The following is a 24,746-nucleotide window of genomic DNA, read 5'->3' as shown; positions in this document are numbered from 1 at the left end:
ACCTAGCCTATGAGTAATACTGGTGGCCTCTGGGCCTGCCTGCTGGTCGTGTGAGTGTCCCTCTTTTGGTGACCTCAGAGAGCACCTGAAAGGTTGTTTGCCAAGGCATCATCTGGTGTCCTGATGTAAGTGCTTCCTGAATCACTGCCTCTATACAGATCTCAGCTGGTGACCTTGGGCAAGTGACTCGATCTTGGTGTGCCTGTTTTCCTCATGTGTAAATGAAGAATGCAGTTAACCATATCTCTGCCCCACGGGATTTTGTCTATCCCCGTGAGTATGGCTTCCCTTGTGGCTCAGCTGGTAAAGAATCCACCTGCAATGCAGGAGACCTGGGATCGATCCCTGGAGTGGAGAGTGGAGAAAGGAAAGGCTACCCACTCCAGTATTCTTGCTTGGAGAATTCCATGGACTGTGTAGTCCATGGGGTCGCAAAGAGTCGGACATGATTAAGTGACTTTCACTTTCATGAGGATGTAGTAATCTAAGTTTTTTAAAATCAGCAAGTGTGATGTCTTAAGGAGGGCACATCAATAAATATTTGACGATCATGTTATCATTATCCCTATTGTCACATGTGCCAAAGGACAGAACTCCTATAACTCCTCAACCAGGTTGAGAAGCAAAATCTCCTGGTAAAAGTAGAGAAATGGTTCTTCAAATTCAGACTGAAGTTGAAAATGGAAAAAGATAAGCTTTGATTGAGAGTCTAGAAATGAGCTCTAGAGCAACCAAATGAGGGAAACTGGGACAAGGCTCATGGGGAGTAAGTTGGGAGGAGACTTGGGGGTCACAGATCACAGCGTGAATGCTGTAAATGATCAACATGGTCCCGAAGGGCGAGACACAGCACCAAGAATTCTCCTAGGAAACAAGGCTTCAGGGGGACCGCTGGGATTAGATCAGCCACCATGTTTGGGTCACACCAACTAGCCTGCACTTACTAAGCCCTGCTCTGGGCAAGGCCCCTTCAGCTAGAGACAGAAGGTGGTTTTGAGAGAATCTGAAAATACTAAATGGGGTCCAAAGAAAGGCAATCAAAAGGATTGCAAGGAGAGAAATAGCCATTCTGAGAAAAGGACTCCAAAAACTACAGTACTGACCTTGTGTGAAGAGCAGAAAGGTCCGGGGTGACCTACCTGACTGCAAGTAGGTGGATAGTCTAGACAGATCAAGGGATGCAGGACCAGTGAGGCTGAGCGTCGATTGCAGCAGCCTCTCTCTCATCTCTGGTCAGTCCGTCCCCTGCCCACCAACACCAGCGAGGTGTACCGGGGGCTGGGAATAGTTGATTTGGTGGCTTCCAGGGCCTACCTCAGTTCAGGAAGGCTTCCCTAGAGGGCTGTGTGGAAGAAGCACTGGCCAACAGACAAGAAAAGTCAGTTCAAGTCCCAGCTTGGCCACTAACATTCTGTATGACCCTGAACAAGTCACTTAACTTCTCTAAGTCTTATTTTCAGGCCTGAATATTTTGTCATTTTTAATCCACAGTCCTCAAAACTTCTCCAAGTTTCTTAATTGTCTACTGAGTTGAGTTAGAATCTCAGCCCATTATAAACCATAGATCCCATTCCAGTGGGTGCCTGAAGTGGGGAGAAAGTAGAGGCAGGGCTGAGTCCCCCATTAAAAGCCAAACACCTACATCTAGAAGGAGGTTTATCTATAAACACCCTCTACAAACTGGCTGCAAACCCCTTAATCGAGTCGTGATCATTCGATACTATCCCCTCACTCTAGCTTCCCCACCATGTCTTCCCTTGGTCCCTTCACCTAAAACATCCATCCATCTTTATTCAATTTAACATTTAATGAGCACCTACTGTAACACTTTGTCCCAGCTCTGTAACAGTCCGTAAGGATGTACAGGGCTTGTCACCTGTGGCACCTTTGTGCAGGCTAAAAATAAGCCTGGATGCAGCCCTGGACCAGAGAGCACAATTGGCTAATGACCATCATCCCTTACTCACTTCCTCAGCCTGACATTTAGTGCAGTGCACAACCTGCACAGCTGTACGCTGCGCTTTGGTGACACGAAATTAAATAAGATGCACTGTCCTAGGAAGCCTGTAAAAGGAAACACGCGCCAACACAGAGCACAGTGTACAGGAGCTAAGACTTTGGTGGCACAGAAGAAGGGCGCCTAACCCAGGCTGAGGACTCAGAAAAGGTTTTTCAGAAGAGGTCACACTTGAGCTGAATTTGAAGAATAAATAGGAATTACACTAGACAAAGAAAACTGGACTAGAATGATAAATCTTATATTGATATAGATATGTATGTGTGTATATATATATGTACACACACATACATATATAAATCTAATAATATATTTTTAACCACAATTTTTTTTAATCCTTTTTTTTTTTTTTTTAAAGAAAATGGAGATGGTGTCCTAGGCAAAGGAAGCAGAACATACAGAAGTACTTTCTTGTCAGGAGAGCCAGGTGATGAAACTGAATAGGTGAATGAGGGCCAGATTATAAAATTCTTCTGTATGAGCTATTTGGGAATTTGGACTTCACCCTGAAAGCTACATGGAGCTGTGAGAGGAGTGGTTTTAAGGTGTTGTAAGATCCCCATGGCAGCAGTATGAAGGTGGCTTGAGGGGCCACTCGGGAAGCAGCCACAACAGTGAAAATGCATTTGTATGACCCAGGTGGGGCGTGATGACAGCCTGGACCCAGACAGCAGTAGTGGACGTGTGCGGATGGGACCAGATGGGAGATACCGAGGAAAGCTCCACAGGACTTTGGGGCTGGCTGTGTTAGGGCTTGTAGTACAAAGGAAGAGTGTAGGGTAATGTTCCTGGCTTGAATAGCTGAGTGACTGGTCCTGCCACTTCCTCAAGAGAAGGACAGAAAGGACCAGAGTCTAGGGTGGGGAGGAAAGGAGGAATTCAGCTAGGGAGTCAGTGGAGTTTGAAGTATCTGAGAAACATCTGCGTGGAGATGTCTGCTGGGTATTGTCTGGAACCAGAGATCGGGAAAAAAGCCTGGGCTGGGAATGGGGATTTGAGAGTTGTCAGCGTAGATGTGGGCATTGAAGCAGTGATACAGATGGGATTTCCCTAGCAGATATGGAGTTTGAGAGGAGCAGGGGCTAAGGGCAGGGCCCACGAGAATGAGGTCTGGGCGGAGGGGGGTGGGCAGGCTTCCCTTCTCTCCTGACTCAAGCCTCACTGCTCTTCACTGCCTATCCCAGGGACCACCTTCTTCTCAAAGCCTTTCTCTCTCATTCTCTCTCTTGTTACCAGCCACTTGATATACTGGCATCTCCTTTTAATCCCCGCTGCACTTCATTTTTGCCTTACCCATGCCTCTGTGATGTTGTAGATGAGACCTCTGTATTCCTTCTGCTCCGTGGTAATTGCAGGGCCTTTTACATAGCAGCTTCTCATACTCAGCAAACACAGTACCCTTGTCAGTAAATATTTGTTGAACTGAATGAAATGGATCTGACCATTGGAAAGGGTCATAAGATTTCCATTCCTGGAGACAGTTAACCCTTTATCTAGAATTGTCTAGACTGGCACTATCCAATCATGTATAATGTGTACCACACATGTAATTTGAAATTTTCTAGTATCCATGCTGAAAAAAGTGATAAGAAATAAGTGAAATTAATTTTGAACAATGTTTTATTAAACCTAATATAACCACAGTATTATCAATATATAATCAGTGAGAGAGTTCATTTTTTTTCCCCAAAATCTTCAAAACCCTGTGTGTGTTTTACACTTAGAGCATATCTCAATTTGTACACTAAAATTTCATTGGAAATACTTGGTCCGTATTTATATTGCATTTTAATAGATAGTGATTATATAATAGATTTGCGTACCCAAGTTATTCCAAAATATAATTAAAACATTTTCTAATAACTGAATCCAGTACCTATTTTTAAATTGTGAATTAAAGTTACATAAAAGTTAACATCAGATCCTCAGCCACATCTTAAGCCCCTCCCCTCTAGTTCATCTTAAGTGCTCTATCAGATAGCACAGACCTGGACACCTGGGCCAGGTGACCCTGGGTGGGTCCCTCTGGTTCTTTGATTTACAGGTGTATGAAGGTGACTCCGGGAGTTGGTGATAGACAGGGAGGCCTGGTGTGCTGCAGTTCACGGGGTCGCAAAGAGTCGGACACGACTGAGCGACTAAACTGAACTGAACTGAAGGTGACTCCTCAGATCTCTTTAATGTTATGCTTCCTGACAGGAGCTGCTAAATTCCCAGCTGGAAGGAGTCCTCCTGCTTTCTCATATTCACCTGCTGCTCCTGGGGGTGCTGTGGTAGCAGAGCCGGAGGACCCAGTTTGGTCATGCAGAGAATCCCCTGCCCGAGCTCTGTTCCCTGCTTCCAGGAGCTCTGCATCCAAAGGCCAAAGTGTAAGCTGTGCCTGCAGGTGGGACCGTGGCTTTTAGATGAGGTTAATAGCAGGTTAGGGACACCATTTCCAAGTAGCTCAAATTCACTTGTCTGGCCATACAACACCACTCCTAAGTTTAGGCCCACCTCCTGCCATCTCACATAAGGTTAAATGGTCCATGGGCTTGTTGTTTTCTCCCTTCTGTGCCTGGAGAGGTTAAAAAGTAACTGCATTAGAAGAGAGGAGAACATGGGGCATCCCTGAGCTACCAGCTTTGTCCCCTCTGCCCGCAGCACCCAGGCTCTCAGAGCCCCTCTCCTCTAGTTCACCAGTGGGGACCACCCCTGGGGAATCCAGAGGCCAGAGAATATCCTACCTGAAGTCCACAGAGCCCATAAAGGTGGAGGAAAGTGAGTAAAGGGGTTTTGTTCCCAGGTGGAAGTTAAGAGGGAATTCTGACTAGTTGGCTCTTATGTCTGTGTTCTGCCAGGGGACCAGCTTCTTGTGTCTGACTTTTCCACCTGCTGCCACTTCAGCCTCCCTGGTCCAGCTTGATGGGCCGATGGGGGAGCTCATATTTGCAAAGCCACTGATGTGGGTGGGAGCAGGGAGGAGGTTTTCCTCCCCTGCATGGCTTGTTGCCTTCTCTTTGGGCCTTATCAACCCACTCATGTGTGCTGAATGCTAAATGTGCTCAGCTATTAAAAATGCAGGAGATGAGCCTGCTGCTCCAAAAGGAAAATGAGCCAGAGTGAAAGAAAAATCAGCAGGCTCTCAGTTTCCCTGCATGTGCCTGGCAGCGGGTGGGGGAGGGCCCCCCTCCTCAAGGAGGCAGGGCTCCTGTGGGTGCTTAGGATGGGAGGCTTGTCCTCCTGGGCAGTGAGGGCTGGGGGCTAGGAGCACTGTGGAAGCTCTGTGGAGCAGGAAGTGATAACTGAGACGCTGTACCAGGCACCCTGGGAGCAAGGCGGCCGGCTTATTGCTCTTGCTTGGCATTGGTGTGAACTAGGGGCAAGACCATAGCTCAGTACTGATAGCTCCCACAGGACTTAGGGAGTCATCTCAGGATTTGGCCGAGGCTGGAGAATTCTAGAGACTCATAGGACTGCAGGCCCTCCAAGTGACCTGACTCCTCTGACCACCCCAGATCCCACAGCCTGATTCTTGCAGCGGCCCTGCCCTGCTCAGAACTCTTCAATGGCTCTCGGGTGTTTGACTGCAGAAGTTTAACCCCTTTGGAGGTAGATATATGATCTGGCATTTCCCCACTTGTCTAACTGCTCCTGCCAGTGTTTTAACCCCTTCGTTTCATACTCCAGGTGTCGCAATCTCACTGAAGCTCCTCAGCATGCCTCGTGTGTTGGCGTGCGCTGTTTCGCCTAACGGCAGCAGCCTCCTTGCCTGTCCCTTTTTGTCGTTGTACAGTTGCTCAGTCGTGTTGGACTCTTTGGAACCCCAGGGACTGCAGCACACCAGGCTTCCCTGTCCTTCACCATCTCCCAGAGTTTGCTCAAACTCATGTCTATTAAGTCTGTGATGCCTGTCCCTGCACATGCTTAAAATCTCTGCACGAGTATTGCTTCCTCCATGAAAGCTTCCCGGACTTTTTATACAGATTGAGATGCTCCTTCTTCTAAGCTCTCATTAACACTCAGTTTGCCAGTATAAGAGCTACCATCATACATGGTACTTATTTGCATCTTTAGCCTCCTTTGCCCCCTGCTGCATCCCCATTTTTTAGCATGGAATCTGGCATCCAGCAGGTGTTTCATAAGCGAATATATGATGAATGAGTGAGCCAATGGAGTCTGTGAAACTAGAACTGCTCCTTTGCCTTCTTTTTCCACAGAGATTTTTCTGATGCTAAAGGAAACAGCAGGTATAAATAACGATCTTTTGAGTTCTTGAAGAGAAATCAGGGTGCCATGTGCCACTGTGGAATTCTTTTTCCCTGTTACAATTATTAGAGTTAGGAATGGAGAACTAGGTCCTAAGTGATTAAAAAGGAAAAACCTTCTGTGCTCTGGCAAGAAGGGAAAGGTACTTTCTTTTAAGTTAGAGGCAACAATTACAGTCATACCAATAACACAGCCCCTGCATGTCATGTCCCAGGATGTTATAAAGAACACCCTGATCAGAAGGGAAGTGAAGAGGTGGCATGGTGTTCCACAGAAGTCCCTCCCTGGACTCCTGCTTACAGATTCAGCCCCTCGCACAAGACATGGGTTGGGGGGACATTTGGAGGCCAGTTTTTGCCCCTGGTGGTGCAGGTGTGGATGTCAAGCAAGAAGGAGTGAGGCAGAGGATGAGGGGCAGAAAGCAGGTGGCCTGAAGAAGTAGGTGCAGGTTACTGTGATGACCGCAGAAGAAAGAGGAGAAAGAGAAAGGGCAGGTTGGAAGGACAAGGATGGAAGGAGGGGCAGGTTAGAAGACACAGGCATCCAGAGGGCATAATATCTCTGCCAGGACAGGGAGGCATCTGAAAATTAACCATCTAAGTGCTGCCTGTTCCCTCAGTTTCAGAAGAACAATGGACAGCTCCTTGGGTGTAAACTCAACTTATCTTGTCGAGTTACAAAATTAGGGGCTAGATTGGATTTCCCTGGCAATCCAGTGGTTAAGACTTGGTGCTTTCACTGCAGGGGATGAGGGTTTGATCCTTAGGGAACTAAGATCCTGCATGCCATGCAGTGTGGCCAAAAATAAATGAATAAATGTTATTAGAATCTAAGGAGGAAAATATACTCTAGGACAACTGGGGAGGGAAAAGAAATGATATGTTGTGGGGTGGGGGAGAGTCTGTGCCAAGAAGGTTAGTAACCATGGTCCTTCGTATCTACAGAGGACATTGTCGGTTTTAGATGCCTTCATAGGCATTCGTGCCTTTGTGCTACTCCTTTTTGAGCCTCAAGGCTGCTCGGCGATGAGATGAGGAAACAGAAGTCCAAGGTGATGAAGAGTTGGGCCTGAGATGACACACACAGAGCTGGACAGGGGTGGAGCTGGAGCTATGGTAAAGAGCCCTGCCTTTAGAGCACCCTGAAGTCCAGCCCCCGTACCACCCTTCACTTTGCTGAATTAGTGTCCTGGGCCAACCTTTCTAAGCCTTAGGTTCCTCATCTATAAATTGTGGGTGAGGAGGAAACATGACCTCCAGTATGTGGGCTACCACCTAGCACCTAGCAGTGCTCAGTGTGTGCATGGCAGGGTGAATAAGGTGCTGTGTGTAAGGGATGGGGGGAGGTCAGCACCCCCCCCACACCTTTGTCATCTCAGTGGCTCCTCTACTAAGAATAGAAAGAGCTGGAGGCTAGTCCTTTCCTGAAGCATTTGTACTGGTGTAGAGCTGGTCCACTTTGTGTTGTGTTATATGATTTAACCTTCATCGCAAAGATTGGCTCATTCATCATACGCTGATTGGGCCAAGTGCTAATATATATATCTCTGGGATAACTCTGGAGTGATGGATACATTTGGTCCAAGTCCCTGTCCTCAGGTAGCTCATGGTCTGGCCAGGTCCCAGGGTCATAGAACTAAAACCTTGCTCTTTGATGTGATAAGTGTGGCAGAAACACCAAGGAAGGCAGAGCCAGCGCTGAGAGAGGAGAGGACCCCTCAACCGGATGGAGGCAGATGGGGGCATGTTCACCCCAAGGAGGAAGGAGGGCACAGCAGCAGAAGGAACCGCCCACCCACCGCAAGGCCCAGAGCCAGGCAGACGCGCACAGTGTTCAAGGAGCTAGAGCTCCTGGAGGCTGTGGGAGAAGGTGCCAAGGGCGGGAGCCGTGTGGGGCCAGCTGTGAGGGTGGACTTGGTCCGCTGGGCAATGGGAAGCCCGCAAAGCCCTCTAAGCAGCAGGATAGCAGGGTCGGATTTGCATTGGTAGAGACAACTTGAGCACAGGGAGAGGCTAGATGGAAGATCTGATGATAGGATTTTGATCCAGGTTCTGGCAAGCAGTGAGGACAGTGATGACATTGAAGTAACGCAGAAAGGAGATGTTGATAGCTTAGAATTTTTTAAAAACACAAACTGTATTTAATTGGGGGCAAAGCATCTCCCGAGTTTGCTATAGATTAGTGTGAAGACTCAACTCTTGAAAGTTTAAACAAAATGTGCTTGGCGTTCTGGATGGAGGTGGTTTGGTGTGGGACTGCCTGGCCAGTGCTGGATTCCAACACAGAGAAGGAGGAATAGGGAAGATGCTTCCTGGGGAAGTGCCACTGTGAAGGAAGCTGGGAGCAGAGGCTGGAGCGCTGACAGTAGCCAGGGATGCTATGCTCAGAAAAAGCTTCCTAAAAAAAAAAAAAAAGCTTCCTGAAAGCAAAGGCTGGGGGCCTGCACCCAGGTCCCTGCTCCCCTCCTTCCCTGGCAAGGGCACGGAAGATGTTCTTTGAAAGTCTTTCTCTCCGAGGCAGTGTTGGCTGCAGGGCTTGAGCCCGGCTGTGACCGTGGTGGTGTGCTGTCTGTGGAAGGCCTGGTAGGGGCAGGCTGGACGGCTTTTAGCTCCAGCAGCGGGAGCTGGTGACCTCTGGCGGCTGCAGATGGAAGCGCGCCCACTGGCCACTCCTGAGCAAAGCCTGGCTACTCTGGGGGCTCCATTCCGCCCTGCAGTAGTACTTCCTCCAGAATCCACTTGATTCCTGATCTCTTCTATCTCAGATCCTGCCCTCAAAGGCCCTCAAAGGTCCATGCCTTGCTGTGAGTTTCACTAGGTACTCATTTTCATTGTGAGGCTTCTCATTCTCATATATAGCAGGAAAGCACTGAGCAGGGATGGTTGTTTGATCTGGGAGTGTCTTAAATTTCTCTGGGACTTATCACCCAAGGCAGCACCCCTGCAGGCAGGCCGGTCTCCAGTGCACTCCTGAGACAGCCTGTCCAGCTTTGTGTACCCTACCATGCCAGGACTCTGTTTTCCCCCCGTTATCTTCCTCTCTCCTCTGATTGCTGATTTTTCCCATGGTCTTGGAGCATCACGACTCCCCAGGAATGTCGGCACATTAAGTGCCTGTTGATCTCTCATTGGGTCTGGAGACTACCTCCTGAGCTCCTTGCCTTGGGAACCCTGGCTTAACAGAGTGCCAGAGACACTAACAGAGGCTGATGCTGGGACTTCTTGCTTCTAGGGAATCTGGAGCAGCCTAGAAGGGGGCACATGCAGTTCTTCTGGAGGAAGAAATCTTAGGGCCATCACAGAGATCCCCATTGCCTCACACACTTCAGGGTTGCAGAAGACAACATGTTCATATGAGAGGAGACTGGAGTTCCTCTCACTCTTGTAGAATATGTATCCATGTAGGAACTTTTACCACTAGTCCAGGCTTGGGGAGTACCTAGGGGACTGGGATGGAGAAAGCAGGTGGGATTACAAAGCAGGACCGAGGGCTTCTGGAAAGGGATCAAGTCTGCAAAGGCTTCTTACTCAACTCTGTCTTTTCCCTTTGCCACCCCCAGGAAGTGGTCCTCTACTTGGGGTGAATATGGAGGGCCAGTTGCTCCCACTCACCTTCTTTTCCTGCCTTCTCCTCCTCATCATCCACCCCCTCCCTCCATTGTGGGACCAGAAGACTCAAGAGGACAATAAGTTCTGACGGTGACAATGACTTGCACACAGACATATACCCTAGAAGCGTCAGGGTCCCTGGGGGTGGTGTCTCTCCTTCTTGTTTTAGCTACAGTTTATTGAGGGTCAACTATGTGCCCAGGGACTAAGCTAAGCACTTTATACATATTATCTCAGGTAATCACTTCAGATATCTATCATGACCTTCATTTTACTGATAAGGAAACTGAGGCCTGAGTAGTGAGGTTTTGAGATGAAGCAGGCAAGGCAGCCTCATGCCTGACTGGGCATTGCCCTCGAGGATGTCCCAATGAGGAGGCAAGGAGGCTCAAAAGCCAGCTTTCCAGGCCGGCTACCCTTCTTCTAATGCCCACAGAATTCAGATGGCTTTCCCACCAGAATGCATCTAGCAATAGAAGAGGCAGGATTCAGATCTAGGTTTGTCTGATTCCAAAGCCTATGTTCCTAACCATTATTCTAAACTCTCTTGCAACATCCTCCACGTTCTGTGACTTTATTAGAATGGTGATAAGACACAGACGCCCAGTTCAGCCCTACTTGTCCTCCCTGATTTGATCTCACTTGCCTCTGGCCACATTTACAATTTGTCAAAGTCAGCTTGTTCATTTCTCCCCACCTTCTAAGGGAAAATCCCACATCATTCTTCCCAACGACTAATCTGCTCTGCCCTCAACTGATGGACAAGGTCTCGGCCCATCACCCAAGTCACTGATGAAGATGTTTTAATCTTCTTGGCCAGCAATGGGTGCCTCTGAGTTCCACTAGATACTGCTCTGGGCCAGCACAAAATCTTACTAACCAATCTTTTTTCACCTCGGCTGCTAGGGTCCCTCATCCCCAACAGCTGTGTGGTCTGACTACATTTTTCCAGCTTACAGAGGGTGTGTTATGTGGGAGGGCCTCCAAAACTGCAGAGGCCAGGAGAGATTACGCCTGGTGCTTCCTCTCTGCCCTCCAGGCCTTGACACTCAGCCACAAAATAATATTAGATTAATCTGGTAGATTTCCTTATATCCTGTGCTCTGTGGTTGACCACCCTGTTTTCTTTTTTGCTTAAGGTATTTACAAATTGGCTTTCTGAAAGTTTTCCCAGTCTTTTTCCAGATTGAAAAAAAATACTATGTATTCATGCACCAGGGTTTAATGTAGCTCCTCCTGTGTCTGTTATACCAAGGCAAGACTTTATAGCTCTGTTATGTAGGCTGATTCTTAGTGATTGCCTGACTTTCAGACTTCAAGAATGTCCCACCTATTTCTTCAGTTTAAAAAATCTAAATATGACATCATGTCCTGATAGCAACCCCCAAAATGTATCCAAGAGAACCAAATAGAATTCCTTTTCTGCAGACCTTTTGAAATAGGGTCAGTTCCTCTTGACTTGGGATGACTTACCTACTTTCCCTGCTTGGAAGACAAGAGGCTAGGTGAGATGACCCTTTCAAGGATTAGCCAGTAAATCAGAGATCCTCAGAATTCTGCCAGGCCAGAAGCACAGGTTCATGGGTCTTTGTTGAAGGACTTGGTGGGGAGAAATAGACAGCTGAGAGCTCTCATCAGACATGTAACCCACAGCACGAATACCCTATGTCCTCAGGCTCTTGCCTGTCAAATCCATCTTTCCCCTGTGCTGCTAAGTGGAGCAGGGCTGGCAATGATTTCTGCAGGCCTAAAGATTTTCTAAACCATTCTTAGAAGGCTTATCTGTTGATGATGAAAGGATAAATCATGATTACCAAGAAAACAGAACTGGCAGGAGAGCAGCTGGCCCTGTGACACGTTGGTGGCCCTTGAAATGGCATGAGAAGATTCTCCACCTCTGCTCTTTTGCAGACATCACTGGGCAGAGAGAGGAATCTACTCAGGGCCAGGAGAACCATTTTTCTTAAAGTCAGAGGACCCTCCTTGGTCCAGAAAGGTAAATTCAGACAGGCCAGGTACCCAGGAAGCAGACACAGGCAGCTGAAGCAGCACTGGTAGAGCCAGCAAGGAAAGTAAGGGAGGACTGTGCTCGACTGTGGGATCCCTTCTAGGGAGCTGAGACAGAGATGCCGAGATAACAAGGAGATAAGTGCTCCCAGTAGTAGTAGACACAGCAGGGGGACCAGCTGCAGCCCTGAGCTCCCTGAAAGAGTTCATCCCAAGCGAACAAAACAGGCATTATGAAAGCAGCAGGGAAAGAGCAGGGACTCGTCCTTCCCTTTCAAACATTGCTCCTCAAAGAAAGGATGTAGTGAACTGATAAATGCAACTAATTGTGAGACCTGGGGAAGTGTGTAAGTGCACACCTTAAGACTGAAAGGGAAGGAACTTGAGGGGCTTTGGTTAACCTTAGGGAGAGCCAAGCAAACAGACTAATAAATTGCTTAGTCAGTCATTTGGGTACTGCCAACCATCCACCCCACCCAACTCCTAGCATGAAGGTATTGGAGAGCCTATGATTTGACACAGAAAAGGAAGAGATGCCCAAACTGTGACAGCGGGGATCAGAATCTTTTGACTTCTTTCCAGATGAAAAAGAAGTGAACCTGTTATTCAGGGTCTGTTGCCTAGGGCTGGAACACTGTTTATTGGCTGGGAGACATGATGGCAAAGGAGTGAGGGGAGTGAGAAAAAGGGGACAGTGAGAGAAAGGAGAAGATAGTCCTGAGATGACGGTGCCCAGGCAGTGGCGCTCCTCACACATGCAAGGGTCTGTATGTATATGAAACAGGACCTAGGGCTCTCTATAGAGTCTTATGTTAGCCAGGACTGAGAAAAGATGGAAACTTTGGAGTTGGTTTTCAAAATTGGGAGCCACCATCTTGCAATCATTTCCCTCTTTGTTCATCCATTTGGAATCTAGGGGCTGTTGCCAATAGGACTGAAGAAAGGAGACTGAATGGCTGGACTGATGGATGGCATTTATGCTGGGATGAGACTGGTGAGGTTAACTAGGAAGGATCTATACTTCTCTCTCTCTCTTTGCTCTCTTATTTCCTCTGAGGATGTATTTGACCCTTCCCATCATCACTGAGCTGACTGCCTCCCAGTCTTCTCTTAATTCCCAGCAGAAGTGCCATCTCAGCTCAGGCAAGAAGCAGGTTGCCTTGAAGGGAAAGCTCAGAGCCTTTGGGGAAAGAAGGGGTAATACAGAGAAAAGAATCAGGGATGGTCCTCAGGCTCTCCTCCTCTCTGTCTGTAGCCCTTCTCCATTAGCTAGCGGACAACCTTAGCGTTCCTATCCCATCAACTCAATCTCCCTTCTCTTTCTGCTGCCAAGTGGCAACTTACATGACTTCAGGAGTATTTACTTAGTGGCTCTGTTCCTTACTGACTCATCTGGTCTTTAGAGCTCTTTGAAACATTTTTGATCAGATTTTCTTCACTAACATCTCCCCATTCCAATCCCAGAGGACTGCATATCAGTCTTCCCTTCTTTTTACTGATGGGTGTTAGTTTCACATCCTGTCTCTAGGCACTGGGGTTGAAGTCCAGCTGGAGTTCTGGAAGTGCTGGCAGTAGAGGGTGTGAGTGGACCACGCTCACGTAGTGGAGAAAGTCTCAAATTAGGAGATCAGTCACACACACTTGCCGGCCTGGCATTGTTCCAGTGGCTCGACCTGGCGCACGTGTGCTCGTGTGGCTGCCTTATGGGGCTCACTGGAGCTAGACGGTGACTTCAGGGAAGAAACGCAAACTGTGCTATGAGCATCTGAGGACCACTTGACTGCTTTTTTATGTTTATTTCAGTTGGTACAGTTGCTCTGGATCATCCTATCCTGATATCATCTCGTTCTGTTAAGCTCATGAGTACTCACTCTTGTCCCATCATGAGATAAGAGTGGGTCTGAAACGTGAAGGTCTAAGTTTCCTTTCCTGAACTCACTTGGCTTCACAGGGAAGTATATGGGAGGAGGCCACTCATGTGCTAGAGAATCTTCTCACCTGGCTACGAGTCCATGTGTGCATGTCAACACTTCAAGTTTCCCTTTTTTTCTAAAGAAGTAGAAGTCAACAGGTTAGAACAAGGGTGACAAATAAATCAACAAGAGCTTTTTAAGCAGGTTCTTATATATTTTTTAAATCAGGATATTGGAGAATAAGCTACATGAGTTTTATAATTTGTGGGATTTTTTTCCCCTAGTTTATGCATTTAAAATTTTTTAAACTATGGTGAAACACACATAACAAAATTTCCCATCTTAACCACGTTTAATGTTTAGTTCAGGAGTGTTAAGTGTTAAGTGTAAAAAGGCTTGCAGAACTGCAACTTAGTACCCACTAAACAACAGCTCCCCTGCAACTACCATTCTACTTTCAGTCTCCATGAACTTGAACTCTAGGTGCCTTGTACAATTGGAATCATGGAGTAGTAATCTTTTTGACTTGCTTATTCCATTTAGCATAGTGTCATCAACCTTCATCCATGTGTCAGAATTTCCTTCCTTTCTAAGGCTGAATAGTATTCCACTTTATGTATCTACCACATTTTGTTTATCCATTCATCCATCAGTGGTCATTAAGGTTGCTTCCACCTTTTGGCCATTATGAATAATGCTGCTAAGAACATGGTGTACAAATACCTCTTCACCACCCTGCTGTCTGTAATGTGTACCTTTTAAAATTGAGTGAAGGAACGAGCCTGAAAGAATTTAGTATCCCATGCTGCTAAGTCACTTCATTCGTGTCCGACTCTGTGCGACCCCAGAGACGGCAGCCCACCAGACTCCCCCGTCCCTGGGATTCTCCAGGCAAGAACACTGGAGTGGGTTGCCATTTCCTTCTCCAATGCATGAAAGTGAAAAGTGAAAGCGAAGTCGCTTAGTTGTGTCCGACTCTGGCGACCCCATGGACTGCAGCCTACCAGGCTCCTCTGTCCATGGGATTTTCCAGGCAAGAGTACTGGAGTGGGGTGCCATTGTAGCACTGCGCATTTTACCATTCAGAAGAAGTCAGGAATGCAGCCCTAATTTTACCAGGCAATCTCTTTTGCAGCTTCTTAGTGTGTTGACTTTTCAAGGGCTTCTTGTGCTGTTCTTCAGCCATAGGATGAGTGCTTTGAGAATTGCCATTAACTAGAAAGTGGTGGCAGTGTAGCTTTATCTCAGTGATTGAGATGCTGATCAAAGACAGAACTGTCAGTAACTTGGTATCTTACTTAAAACTGCTGTTGCAGTTTCCCCTTACGTGGGGCTTGACGTCCCACCCCATGCCAAGAAAGCACGTGGTCTTGGGGTGAAGTCTGAGGTTTGGGAGCAGTGTGCTCCACCACTGAGTGCCCTTCTCACTGGCAAAGGCCTATAAATAACATCCGGGATCCTGTTTCAAAGTCAGGAAAGGGGCAAGGGCTAGCAACAACAACAAGGGCTGAGGGGGGTTGCTGAAATAATTTCATGAACAAATTGATCAAAGAAATGATCTGTGAATGAATCTTGGAGAAGGGAGAACCAGCCAGCCGTGAGAACAGATAAAACTCCTCCCCTGCAAAACCAGCATGTCTTTCGTGCCCTTCATTGTCTGCAGACATGTCTGAGCCCTAGTTTAGCCCATTTGGCATTCAGAGAGCTAAGTCGGCTGCACTCTCAGCTCAGGGATGACTTGAGGGTGCTGAAGTGTTTGCATTCCACCCTCCTGCGAGGAGGAAAGGGAATCTAGTTCAAGAACCAAAGCAAAGCTTACTCATCTCGTCTCATCCTTTCAGACCCGGAGATGGAGTCCTCCACCACCCCCTAGACACAGGGTCTTCCAGCATGAAATGCGCAGAAATCAAATGCATGCCCATTACAGGAGAAATGGCAGGGAAGCAGGGCTAGAGTGACAGATTCTAAAGAGCAAACATATACCTTTGTGCTCTGTCTTCTTAAAATTCATCCTCTCACCTGCCAGCCTTGAGAATTGCCTATTTACATAACTAGCTGCCTAAAATGGAATATTAGATAATGTTCCATGGCAGCCCATCCCTGGGACATGAGTGATCCAGGAGTCCTCTGACAGCGCGGAGCATGGCCTGCTGGCCCGCAGCCCTGCCTCCGTGTACTGTGAGCCTGTCAGCACTCCGAGCTGAGCAGATGTCAGGCCCGGTCGCCCGGGTGGGAGACTAGCCGAGCAGCGGGGGAGGGGGCGTGATTCAGCACGCGGCTCCATGGCACACTGTCTTCAGGGACAGACTGTACCGCTTCCTGAGCTTCACAGCAGGCACCCTGTTCTGCCCAAGGTGCTGTCTTGGAGACTGCTGACAAAGGGGACTGAGGAATGGGGGAGCGACAGGATCTATGGGGACAACTGATCCAGGAGGTAATCAGTCAGCACTGATGCCATCCCTGGCACCACGCCAACCTCACATCGCCGTCGGTCTTTTCTGAGGCATGCATCTCCCTCCCATCAAAACTGGAATCCTGCTGCTCACTTATAGGAGGAGTATAAATAAGTGATAAGGAAGTGTCCTGATAACGATAAGCAGGGATATCTTCTCAGCAGACCAGATGTATCAAAGAAGGCAATTGTGTGTGTGTTTGTTCATTTATTTTTCAGTGTTCCGGTTCCCGTAGTCAGTTTAGAGAAAATTCCTAACCTAGTGAAGGCAGATGGTGCCAATGTCAAAATGAACTCTACGACCACTCCTGCGGTCCCCTCCTGCTCCACCTCATCCTCTGCCGTCTCCACCCCACCTGTCATTAAGCCGGTCTTGATGTCCAAGTCAGTGCCACCTTCCCCAGAGAAGATCTTAAATGGCAAAGGAATTTTGTCTACCACCATAGACAAGAAACACCAAAATGGCACCAAAAACAACAACAAGCCTTACAGGAGACTTTCAGGTACGTGTCTGTATTCTTTTAGTCTGGCTCATGATCAGACTACAGCTGAGTTGCGTCCAGAACTAGGGAGTGATGCGATCTTATAATTGAGCAGGTCTGTTTCATTTTAAGGGGAACATGGAGTTTACCTACAAACAGGAACTCCCATCTCAAAATGCAGGGGAGAACTTATTCTCTTAATCCCGGGCCAGATTGATGATGGCTGGGCTGAGTTAGCTCAGCACTTAGCAGGAGTTATCCTGGTTTTCCCAAGGTGGGGAGCTCTGCACCCCCACAGCACTTTGTGGATTCGGAGGGTTTTGTCCTCGCTCTGACAGGATAAATCGTCCCTAGATTCTGAAAAGTCTCAGGGCTGCAGACTTGGACAGCCCGCTGTGATATCTCCCGGTAGCTCAGGGCAGGCTTGGGGCGGTCACATTGGTACTGTCAGCCCATCTCCATCCTTTGGTCTCATTGGTTTCCAGGTTCATTCTGTGGTCTGGGGCTACAAATGCCTTTCCCACATAAGCAGATTGGAATTCCCACTTGGGAACACTTAGACTGGCATAGCAGGATGGGTGCTGAGGGGTCTCTCTGCAATCTACTTGGTTGTCAGAGTAGGCACTCAGGAGGTACCCAGAAAGGTGCACATGGCCAGTCTTTAAGTCAGTGGTTGGCCCTTGGGTCCCCCAAGTGGATGGTATTTGCTTTGGGTTTGTTGTGAAAGGAAATCTGGCAGTTTTACTTTCTCCAAAAGATCAAGAAAAGCTATAAATTTTATAACTTCTTCACACACCCTGGCCATTTATTAGATGTTAACCAGAAGAAAGAAAAATATAGTTGCCCTTGAACGACGCAGGAATTAGGGGTGCCAGCCCTCCATGCAGTTTAAAATCCCCATATGATTTCTAGTACGTCTTCTGTGTATGTGGTTCCTCTATATTCACAGGTTCAACCAACCTCCAGTTGTGTAGTACTGCAGTATATATACTACTGAAAAATACCTGTGCACAGTCCAAACCCAAGTTATTCAGGGGTCCACCATACAGAGAAAACTGCCCCGTGAGAGAGAAGCTGTGTCCTCTGGCATGAGCATAATTCCTAAGTGCCCCCAAGAATTGTGGGTCATTTTTATTTTTTACTTTGTGTTTATCTGTATTTCAGGTTTTCTCTTATGTCTGTAACTTTTTAAAAGTTTGGGTCTGAAAAGTATTTTGCACCCAAAGCATTCAAATGACAGTTATATTACCCTGAAAATCTCTCCATGCCCTTTTCACCCCCTGTCCCACAAGAAAGGCAGAGTCTGGCACTGTCTTTGAGGGTGGGGGCCTCTCTGTGTGGACAGAGCCCCTGCACCCAGCTCTCTTCCTGCAGAGAAAGGTCACTGGCACTCTGCAGAGGAGGTGGCATCCCTGAACGAGCTGCTGGATCTGTCTGGGTGCAGTGAGGCTGGGCTCCCTCGTCCTGGCAGAAGCATGACTGTGGCTTCCAGCCGGCACCTTAATCTGAAGTTTTTTGGGGATTTTTTGTGTGTGTTTGTTGGTTTTGCATTTTTTGGTGGTTTTGTCTCACTGGGTCTTTTGCTTATTTCTCTCTCGCTTTCACATTTGGCAGCCAGCTCCTGCCCCCAGCCAAACAACCTGTTCAGTTCCAGGCCAACACGAGTGCTGGTGTGGATCTGGGCACGGGGCTGACTCCACCAGGTCCAAGGGAAGGAACTCGCACCAGGCGGCCTGGTGCCTGGCGCCCAGACCCTCCTCGGTGGGCAGAGAGGGCTCATGAGAAGCAAACATCTCCAGGCCTAACAGTTTTCTCTTCTTAAAAAATGAAGCTTAAGAAAAGAAGACAAAAGCAAAAGAAAGGGGCAGGATGCATTTTGATAGCTAAGCAGGAAATCTGTCTTGGATATGAGAATGGTTTTATTGCAAACATCATCATCACCACTGTTGCAACCATCCCACAGCTCCCAAACCTTCTTTTAAAAATAGAATGCATTCATTTTTTATGGTCGGATTTTACTCCAGCAAGTTCAGACAGTTTTTCAGGCAAGGTAACCTCTTTATAGCTTGCAGCCATAGGAGGCCCTGAAGGGGACATACCACCAAGTTTATACATGCCCCTCCACCTGCCCATCCACCTCCCCACCCACCTGCACTGCTGCCCATCTCTGTGAATGCCCAGAAGAACCGTGTCATTCCTGCCCTGCAGGACTCAGGTGTTTGCTGGGTGTCTTCCGGAAATGGCACAGGCCATCAAGAGGTAGAACTATAAAGCTTGCAGTGTCTTTAAGAGGTTCTCTCACAACCCTCCATTTTCTAGGGGAGGAGAACATTTTTGTAGCCCAGAAGGAAGAAGATCCAAAATGAGCATATAAAGAGTAGGTTCCCTTAGAAGTCACCTCGACAGGAGCCATCAGGACTCCAGTGGGAAGGCAGGAGCTGGGGAAAGCCTGCTTCCCTCAACCATCCTTTGTGCCGAGGGGACCGCTTGCCCGGCTCATTCCCTTCTGGAGCACCAGGCTCCAGGCCGGGGCAGAGCAACTGTGAGGCCAGCAGGCCCTGACCTCTCTACACCTGCAGGTTCAGCCTCAGCGTAAAGCCCACACCTGCCCCTGTCTACATGTTCCTGAATCAGGGAAATCCAGGCAGCAAGGCTGCATGGAAGGCCTTGTGCTGAGGACTTTCCAAAGCATGAGAGAGGCAGGTCACACTGACATGTCAAGGAATAATTTCCCACTCAAATGGCTCAAACTATTAGGAAAGCAGGGCAGTGTGGGGAGAGTGGTGTATTCCCGGAGCTACCCCAGGGGAGAAAGTGGCCCCAGGTCCTTCCAGTGGCTCTGCAGCCAGCTTTGCCCAAAGGTGCCTGGGGAGATGTTTGGAGTGAAATAAAGCCTGAGAACCACGTGGCTCCTTTCCCTCTGCTGCCCACCCGCCCTCTCCCCTTGTGCATTCCCATCCCTACCACATCCCCACCAAAGCTGGACGTGGGAACTCTTGGGTTCAGAGAGAAGCGCCATCTTCCCCCAGCGGTTCTGGAAGCATTTTAGCAGCCGGTTGGAGGGAAAAAAACAAAACAGATTGCCTGACAATGTCTCACTTGTTGGTGCAAATGTGCATTTTTTTTTTTTAAATGTAGTCTTAATGCCAAATCCTATTTAGTCTCCTTTTTTCTTATATTTTTTGTTTGTTTCTTAAACCAGAGAGAGAATTTGACCCAAATAAACACTGTGGAGTATTGGATCCCGAGACAAAGAAACCTTGCACAAGATCCCTCACCTGCAAGGTATTTCTCTTTCCATAAAAAATACTTCCTGCTCTTGCTGGGGCCTTTGTCGAAATGTTTGCATGCCACTCTCTGCACACGGCAGGGTGTGGAGCCTCGACACGACCCCCAGCTGCTCTTTGTAAGGGAAATGCTTTCTTCTCTTCCATGGTAGCAGAGTGCCTGCCTCAAGCTGGCTGGCTTTTTAAGAAGGAAAAAAAAAAAAAAAAATAGGCTTCCCCTGTTACTTGTGAGGCCAGACAGTAAATTGTATTTATAGGCACTCACAGGCGGTTCTAAACCCTGCTACGTTTTAATGTATGCAGGAGCAGCACGGCAGCGGCGGCGGCGGCGGCGGCGGCGGCGGCGGCGCCCTGAAAGGCAGCCCCAGAGGGGAGGACGAGCCGCCGCGCCCCTGATCCGGCCGCACCGGGGTGGCCAGGGGACAGCTGACCCGAAGCGGCCACCCGTGGGTAGCCCCCAGCCCCGTATTTCATACTGAACTGCTAGTGCCTCTTGGGATGGAGGCCGTGGCCCTCTCTGCTTGGTGTCTCTGTGTGTCTGGGCCAAAGCGAGCCTCCCACCTGCACCTGGATTAACTCCAGCGCGCCCTCACCGGTGCCTGTCGTCAGGGAGGTCCTCAGGGGTTCAGCGCTGAAGCTCGTCATCTTTGGCCATTTTTCGGAGGAAGCTTTGGCTCCTTAACGCCAGGAGCGTAGGGCACGGTTGCATTTTGTGTGGTCTCTGCCTCTTCCCAGCCGCAGAACAGGAGCTGTTGCCTTGAAGTTGACTTTTCAAGCACCTCTAAATTCCCATGAATTGCAGTTTCTGAAATGGAGGGCCTGGGGAAGCAGGTTTATGTGCTGATCAAAGAGGCTGTGCTTTCCATCTCTCTTCTCCTTAGACTCACTCACTAAGCCATCGGAGGGCAGTCCCAGGCCGGAAGAAGCAATTTGACCTCCTCCTGGCGGAACACAAAGCCAAGTCCCGGGAAAAAGAAGTTAAAGATAAAGAGCATCTCCTGACTTCGGCAAGGGAAGTACTTCCCAATCCCCCCGGGCCGGCGCAGGACTCACTGCTGGGACCTTCAGGGAGCTCGGGCCCAGAACCTAAAGTCGCGTCCCCTGCAAAATCCAGGCCACCCAACTCTGTGCTTCCTCGGTAAGTCCCCCCTCGGTGATGGAAGCCTTGAGTCCATGGTCAGTGACTGCCTGCCTGATTCGAGTGTGGTCTGATCACCTGTGAAATGGGAGTCATCGTGGTCCTACCTAGTGAGGCAGTTGTGGACTTGAAATGAGAGAATGGGTGTGAGGGGCTCAGTCCAGCTTCTGCCACGTAGTGTCCGGTGGATTTTATTGCTGTCACCATTGTCACGCTCACTATGGTCATCGTTGCCATGATTGTCATACCTCATAACAGACCCAAATCCGACAGCATGTGTTTTCACAGAGCAAGAGTCAGCTGTAAATAAATACCTGAAAGTGACACTCAGCCACCAGGCAACTTCCAGGTTGGGGGTTGTTTGGTTTGGCTTTTTTTTTTTTAATTTTATTTATCTATTGGCCACACTGTGCAGCATGTGGGATCTTAGTTCCCTGACCAGGGATTGAACCTGTGCCCCCTGCATTAGAAGCACAGAGTTTTAACCACTGGACTACCAGGGAAATCCCTGGGTTTTTAGATTAGAGGGAAGCCTTGTGGAGGGGAGGGAGTCGGCACAGCAGCAGAGCCCATTTGTTACAATATTTTGTGAATTTTCCCCACAACTCTCCAGTGGTCAGGGTAGAGGGAAATTTGGTGTGATGGCGCTGTCCTTAAATTTTCTTCACACCAAGAAAGCTCAGCCACTTCTTTGAGATTTTATTTGGTTGTCCTGGGAGGAAATGAAAGAATAGAAAAGAGTGGGTACAACATTGTAAGTCAACTATCCTTCAATTTTTTTAAAAAAAGAAAAGAAAAAAAAAACCCACTTGGATTTGCAGTGATTTAAGATCCACACGTGTGTGCTTTGACAGGCAGTGGAGTACCGTATTGAGCCACAGACAATTTCCAGGTGGTAAGACTGGGAACCCTCATTGAGAAATATTTAAGTGCTTGCTCCATAAGCAAGGTACTGTGTTAGGTACTCTCAGGCAGGGGCACAGAGATTAGTGAAACTAGATCTTGCTTTTCAAGAATTTAGAGTTCAGAAGACACAAATATCCACAACATCATAAAAGGGAAACATTAATAATACAATGTAAGTGTAGAGACTGGATGATTTTTATTGCACACACTGTGAGTCTTAAATAGTAGTTGTCCAGTCAGCAAGCAGGCATGAAGAGAATAGAGTTATAGAAGAAGAGGATAGAATTTATTTTTAAAGTAAAAGCAAATATTTGATGACAATTGTTACTGACCTACCAGGATCTCTTGTGCCTTCCACTTTGGCGCAAACCTGACCAGTTTGACAGCCAGAGGCTTCCTCTGGAATCACCAACCTTAGCCTCAGACATCTGGGGAGATGCAGTCAGACAGAGTCAGCACCCACACATCCCCATCGTCATAACCACTGTCATCCATTGTCATCATCCATTTACTTGCCACTTTCCTTCCCGCCCCTCATTTTGCAAGATCCTTTTATAATGACTTCTCACTGTAATGCCAGATGTTGGTGAAGGAGATTGCCTCTGCTTTAGAGTCTAGGAGACAGTTCTGCTCCAAACTTCTGGACAGGGCTTCAGTTCTGTATACACTAGCTTTCACACTTCTTGGTGGCAATGGAACTATTTTATTCCCATAAAATATACCTGATATAAAAGCAAACCTGCCTCCACCTGAAGCCGTCTCAGCCCTGCTTTCATCACACGTATACCCAGAACCCACTGCGCATCCAAGGGATCACCTCGGATTCACTGAGAACTTCAGGGAACCCCACTTTGTATTTATTTCATTTCTTATTTCTGGCTGTGCTAGGTCTTCAGTGCTGCGCGGACTTTTCTCTAGCTTTAGCTGATGAAGGCTACTCTCTAGTTGCGGCGTGTGGGGTTCTCATCGTGGTGGCTTCTCTTATTGTGGAGCACGGGCTGTAGGCTGTGTGGGCTTCAGTAGTTGCAATTCCCAGGCTCTATGGCACAGGCTCAATAGTTGCGGAACACAGACTTAGTGATCCATGGCATGTGGGATCTTCCTGGACCAGGGATCAAACCCATGTCTCCTGCACTGGCAGGCGGATTTCTTTACCACTGAGCCACCAGGGAAGCCCCTGAAAATTCTCTTTTATTATACATTGCTCCATCGATTTTGACTAATGCTGGCACTTCACACCCAAGCAGTGGTACCTGGCTGAGCAGTGAAACCAAGGACAGCCGTTAAAAAATGAAAACAGGTGACCTTAAGAGCTGCTTTTTTTCTGTTTCTTTTTTGTAATTTTCAGGGGAATATTTGTCAATAGAGAAATGCCAGGTGTTTATTTTCTTTTAGGGAAACAGAAGAAAGAGAGAGGGTGAGGTTAATCAGCAAAAAGAATGTCTCTGAAAGGGACAGGGAGGCCAAGGAGCACGTTACAAATGTTGGTAAGAGAATAGTTTTTGAGGATGCTTTTCAAGGCACCAGAAGACTCAGGGGTGAACTCTGTTCCAAAGTTAGTGGAAAATAACATTCTCTTTCGATTGTTTTAGGTTCAAACAAGACCCCATGCTATCAGAGATCTAAAAGGCATGATCAGAAGTTAATGTACTCACATTAGACTTAAAACCATTATTTCCCTCATACTAATGATATAATAGATATTTCAATTGCATTCATTATCTATAATTGACCCAAAGAATGACTCGTGAGTGGAATTATGGTAATCCCTTCGAATTGTGAATTTCTCTTGTAGGAAATGCTAACTATGTAACATTTACTTCTTAAATATCATTTTGGTAACCTTGAAAATATTCCAGTTCTCATATTTTTGAATTCCAACCCATTCTTGTAACGGGTTTCTAAAAGAGGAACTTGAGCCTAGGATTAGAAAAGTAAAAGTCAACTAGCAAGGTTTGGAATAGGATTGGAAAGTGCAAGGATCAACTCCTTGTCTGCTAACTAAATGAACATGGTCATGTCTCTCAGCCTCTCTGGCCTTAAACTGCTCATCTGCCAAATGGAGCTAAGGAAAATTAAGTGCGAGTATCAAGCTCATAAGAAGCACTCAGTTGATGGTAGCTGGTAGGAAGGGCCATGGTAGTCAGTGGGAAAGCAGTGGGAGCCAGTGAAGGCCTAGTTGTGACCTGGTTTCCATTCACCTATCCTCCTGGCCTCTGTCCCTCAACCTGGGGGCCCTTGGATAACATACCTATAATGCTCTGCTTTCTTGCCCCCAATTCAAAGGGAACACCTTGCTTTCCCCACAGGGCCCAAGGGCTATGGATAACCAGGCCAACCAAAGCCATCAGGACTCTTTGGAAAGGCAGAGGGAGGTGCAGAGGGTTGAGCTGGGCTCTAACAAGCCAGGCTCTGGCCCCCAGGAGGGGAGGAAAGGTCAGCTGTGGAGGTCAATGCTCACAAGGTCTGGGCACCTTCCCCTCTGTCTCATAGATGAACACACATCTCACCCTAAAGTATAAAATGGCAAACACCAATGAATCTCAGACTGACGAAGGCAGCGGGGAAAGAGGCAGAAGGTCCTAAAAACCTGAGAAGGGGCAGAGGTGAGTCTGCAGTGAAAGCTACTTCAGTTTGTGACTCATTGATAGTATAATCACCAAAGTGGAAACCATTTCTCTCCTCGAC

At 47.8% G+C, this 24,746-nt stretch overlaps 1 protein-coding gene and 1 non-coding gene across 8 annotated transcripts in view; one reads left to right on the top strand and one right to left on the bottom strand.

Annotated features, from left to right (window-relative positions):
- The window catches only part of ATXN7L1 (ataxin 7 like 1), a 252,662-nt gene that overhangs the window by 208,170 nt on the left and 19,746 nt on the right, over positions 1 to 24,746 (top strand). For all 7 annotated transcript variants that reach the window (XM_055590218.1, XM_055590217.1, XM_055590214.1 and 4 more), the window contains 3 exons: positions 16,465 to 16,748; positions 19,930 to 20,012; positions 20,896 to 21,152. In XM_055590218.1, the coding sequence (XP_055446193.1) occupies positions 16,465 to 16,748; positions 19,930 to 20,012; positions 20,896 to 21,152 (624 nt within the window). The remainder of the gene's footprint in view (positions 1 to 16,464; positions 16,749 to 19,929; positions 20,013 to 20,895; positions 21,153 to 24,746) is intronic.
- TRNAR-UCU (transfer RNA arginine (anticodon UCU)) lies at positions 21,583 to 21,655 on the bottom strand. The gene has a single exon. It is a non-coding gene; the product is annotated as a tRNA-Arg (tRNA).

Source organism: Bubalus kerabau, chromosome 8, assembly GCF_029407905.1.
Source record: "Bubalus kerabau isolate K-KA32 ecotype Philippines breed swamp buffalo chromosome 8, PCC_UOA_SB_1v2, whole genome shotgun sequence".
Taxonomy (NCBI): domain Eukaryota; kingdom Metazoa; phylum Chordata; class Mammalia; order Artiodactyla; family Bovidae; genus Bubalus; species Bubalus kerabau.
The sequence above is the reverse complement of the archived record's forward strand: the minus strand, read 5'-3'. Positions and strand labels throughout refer to the sequence as shown.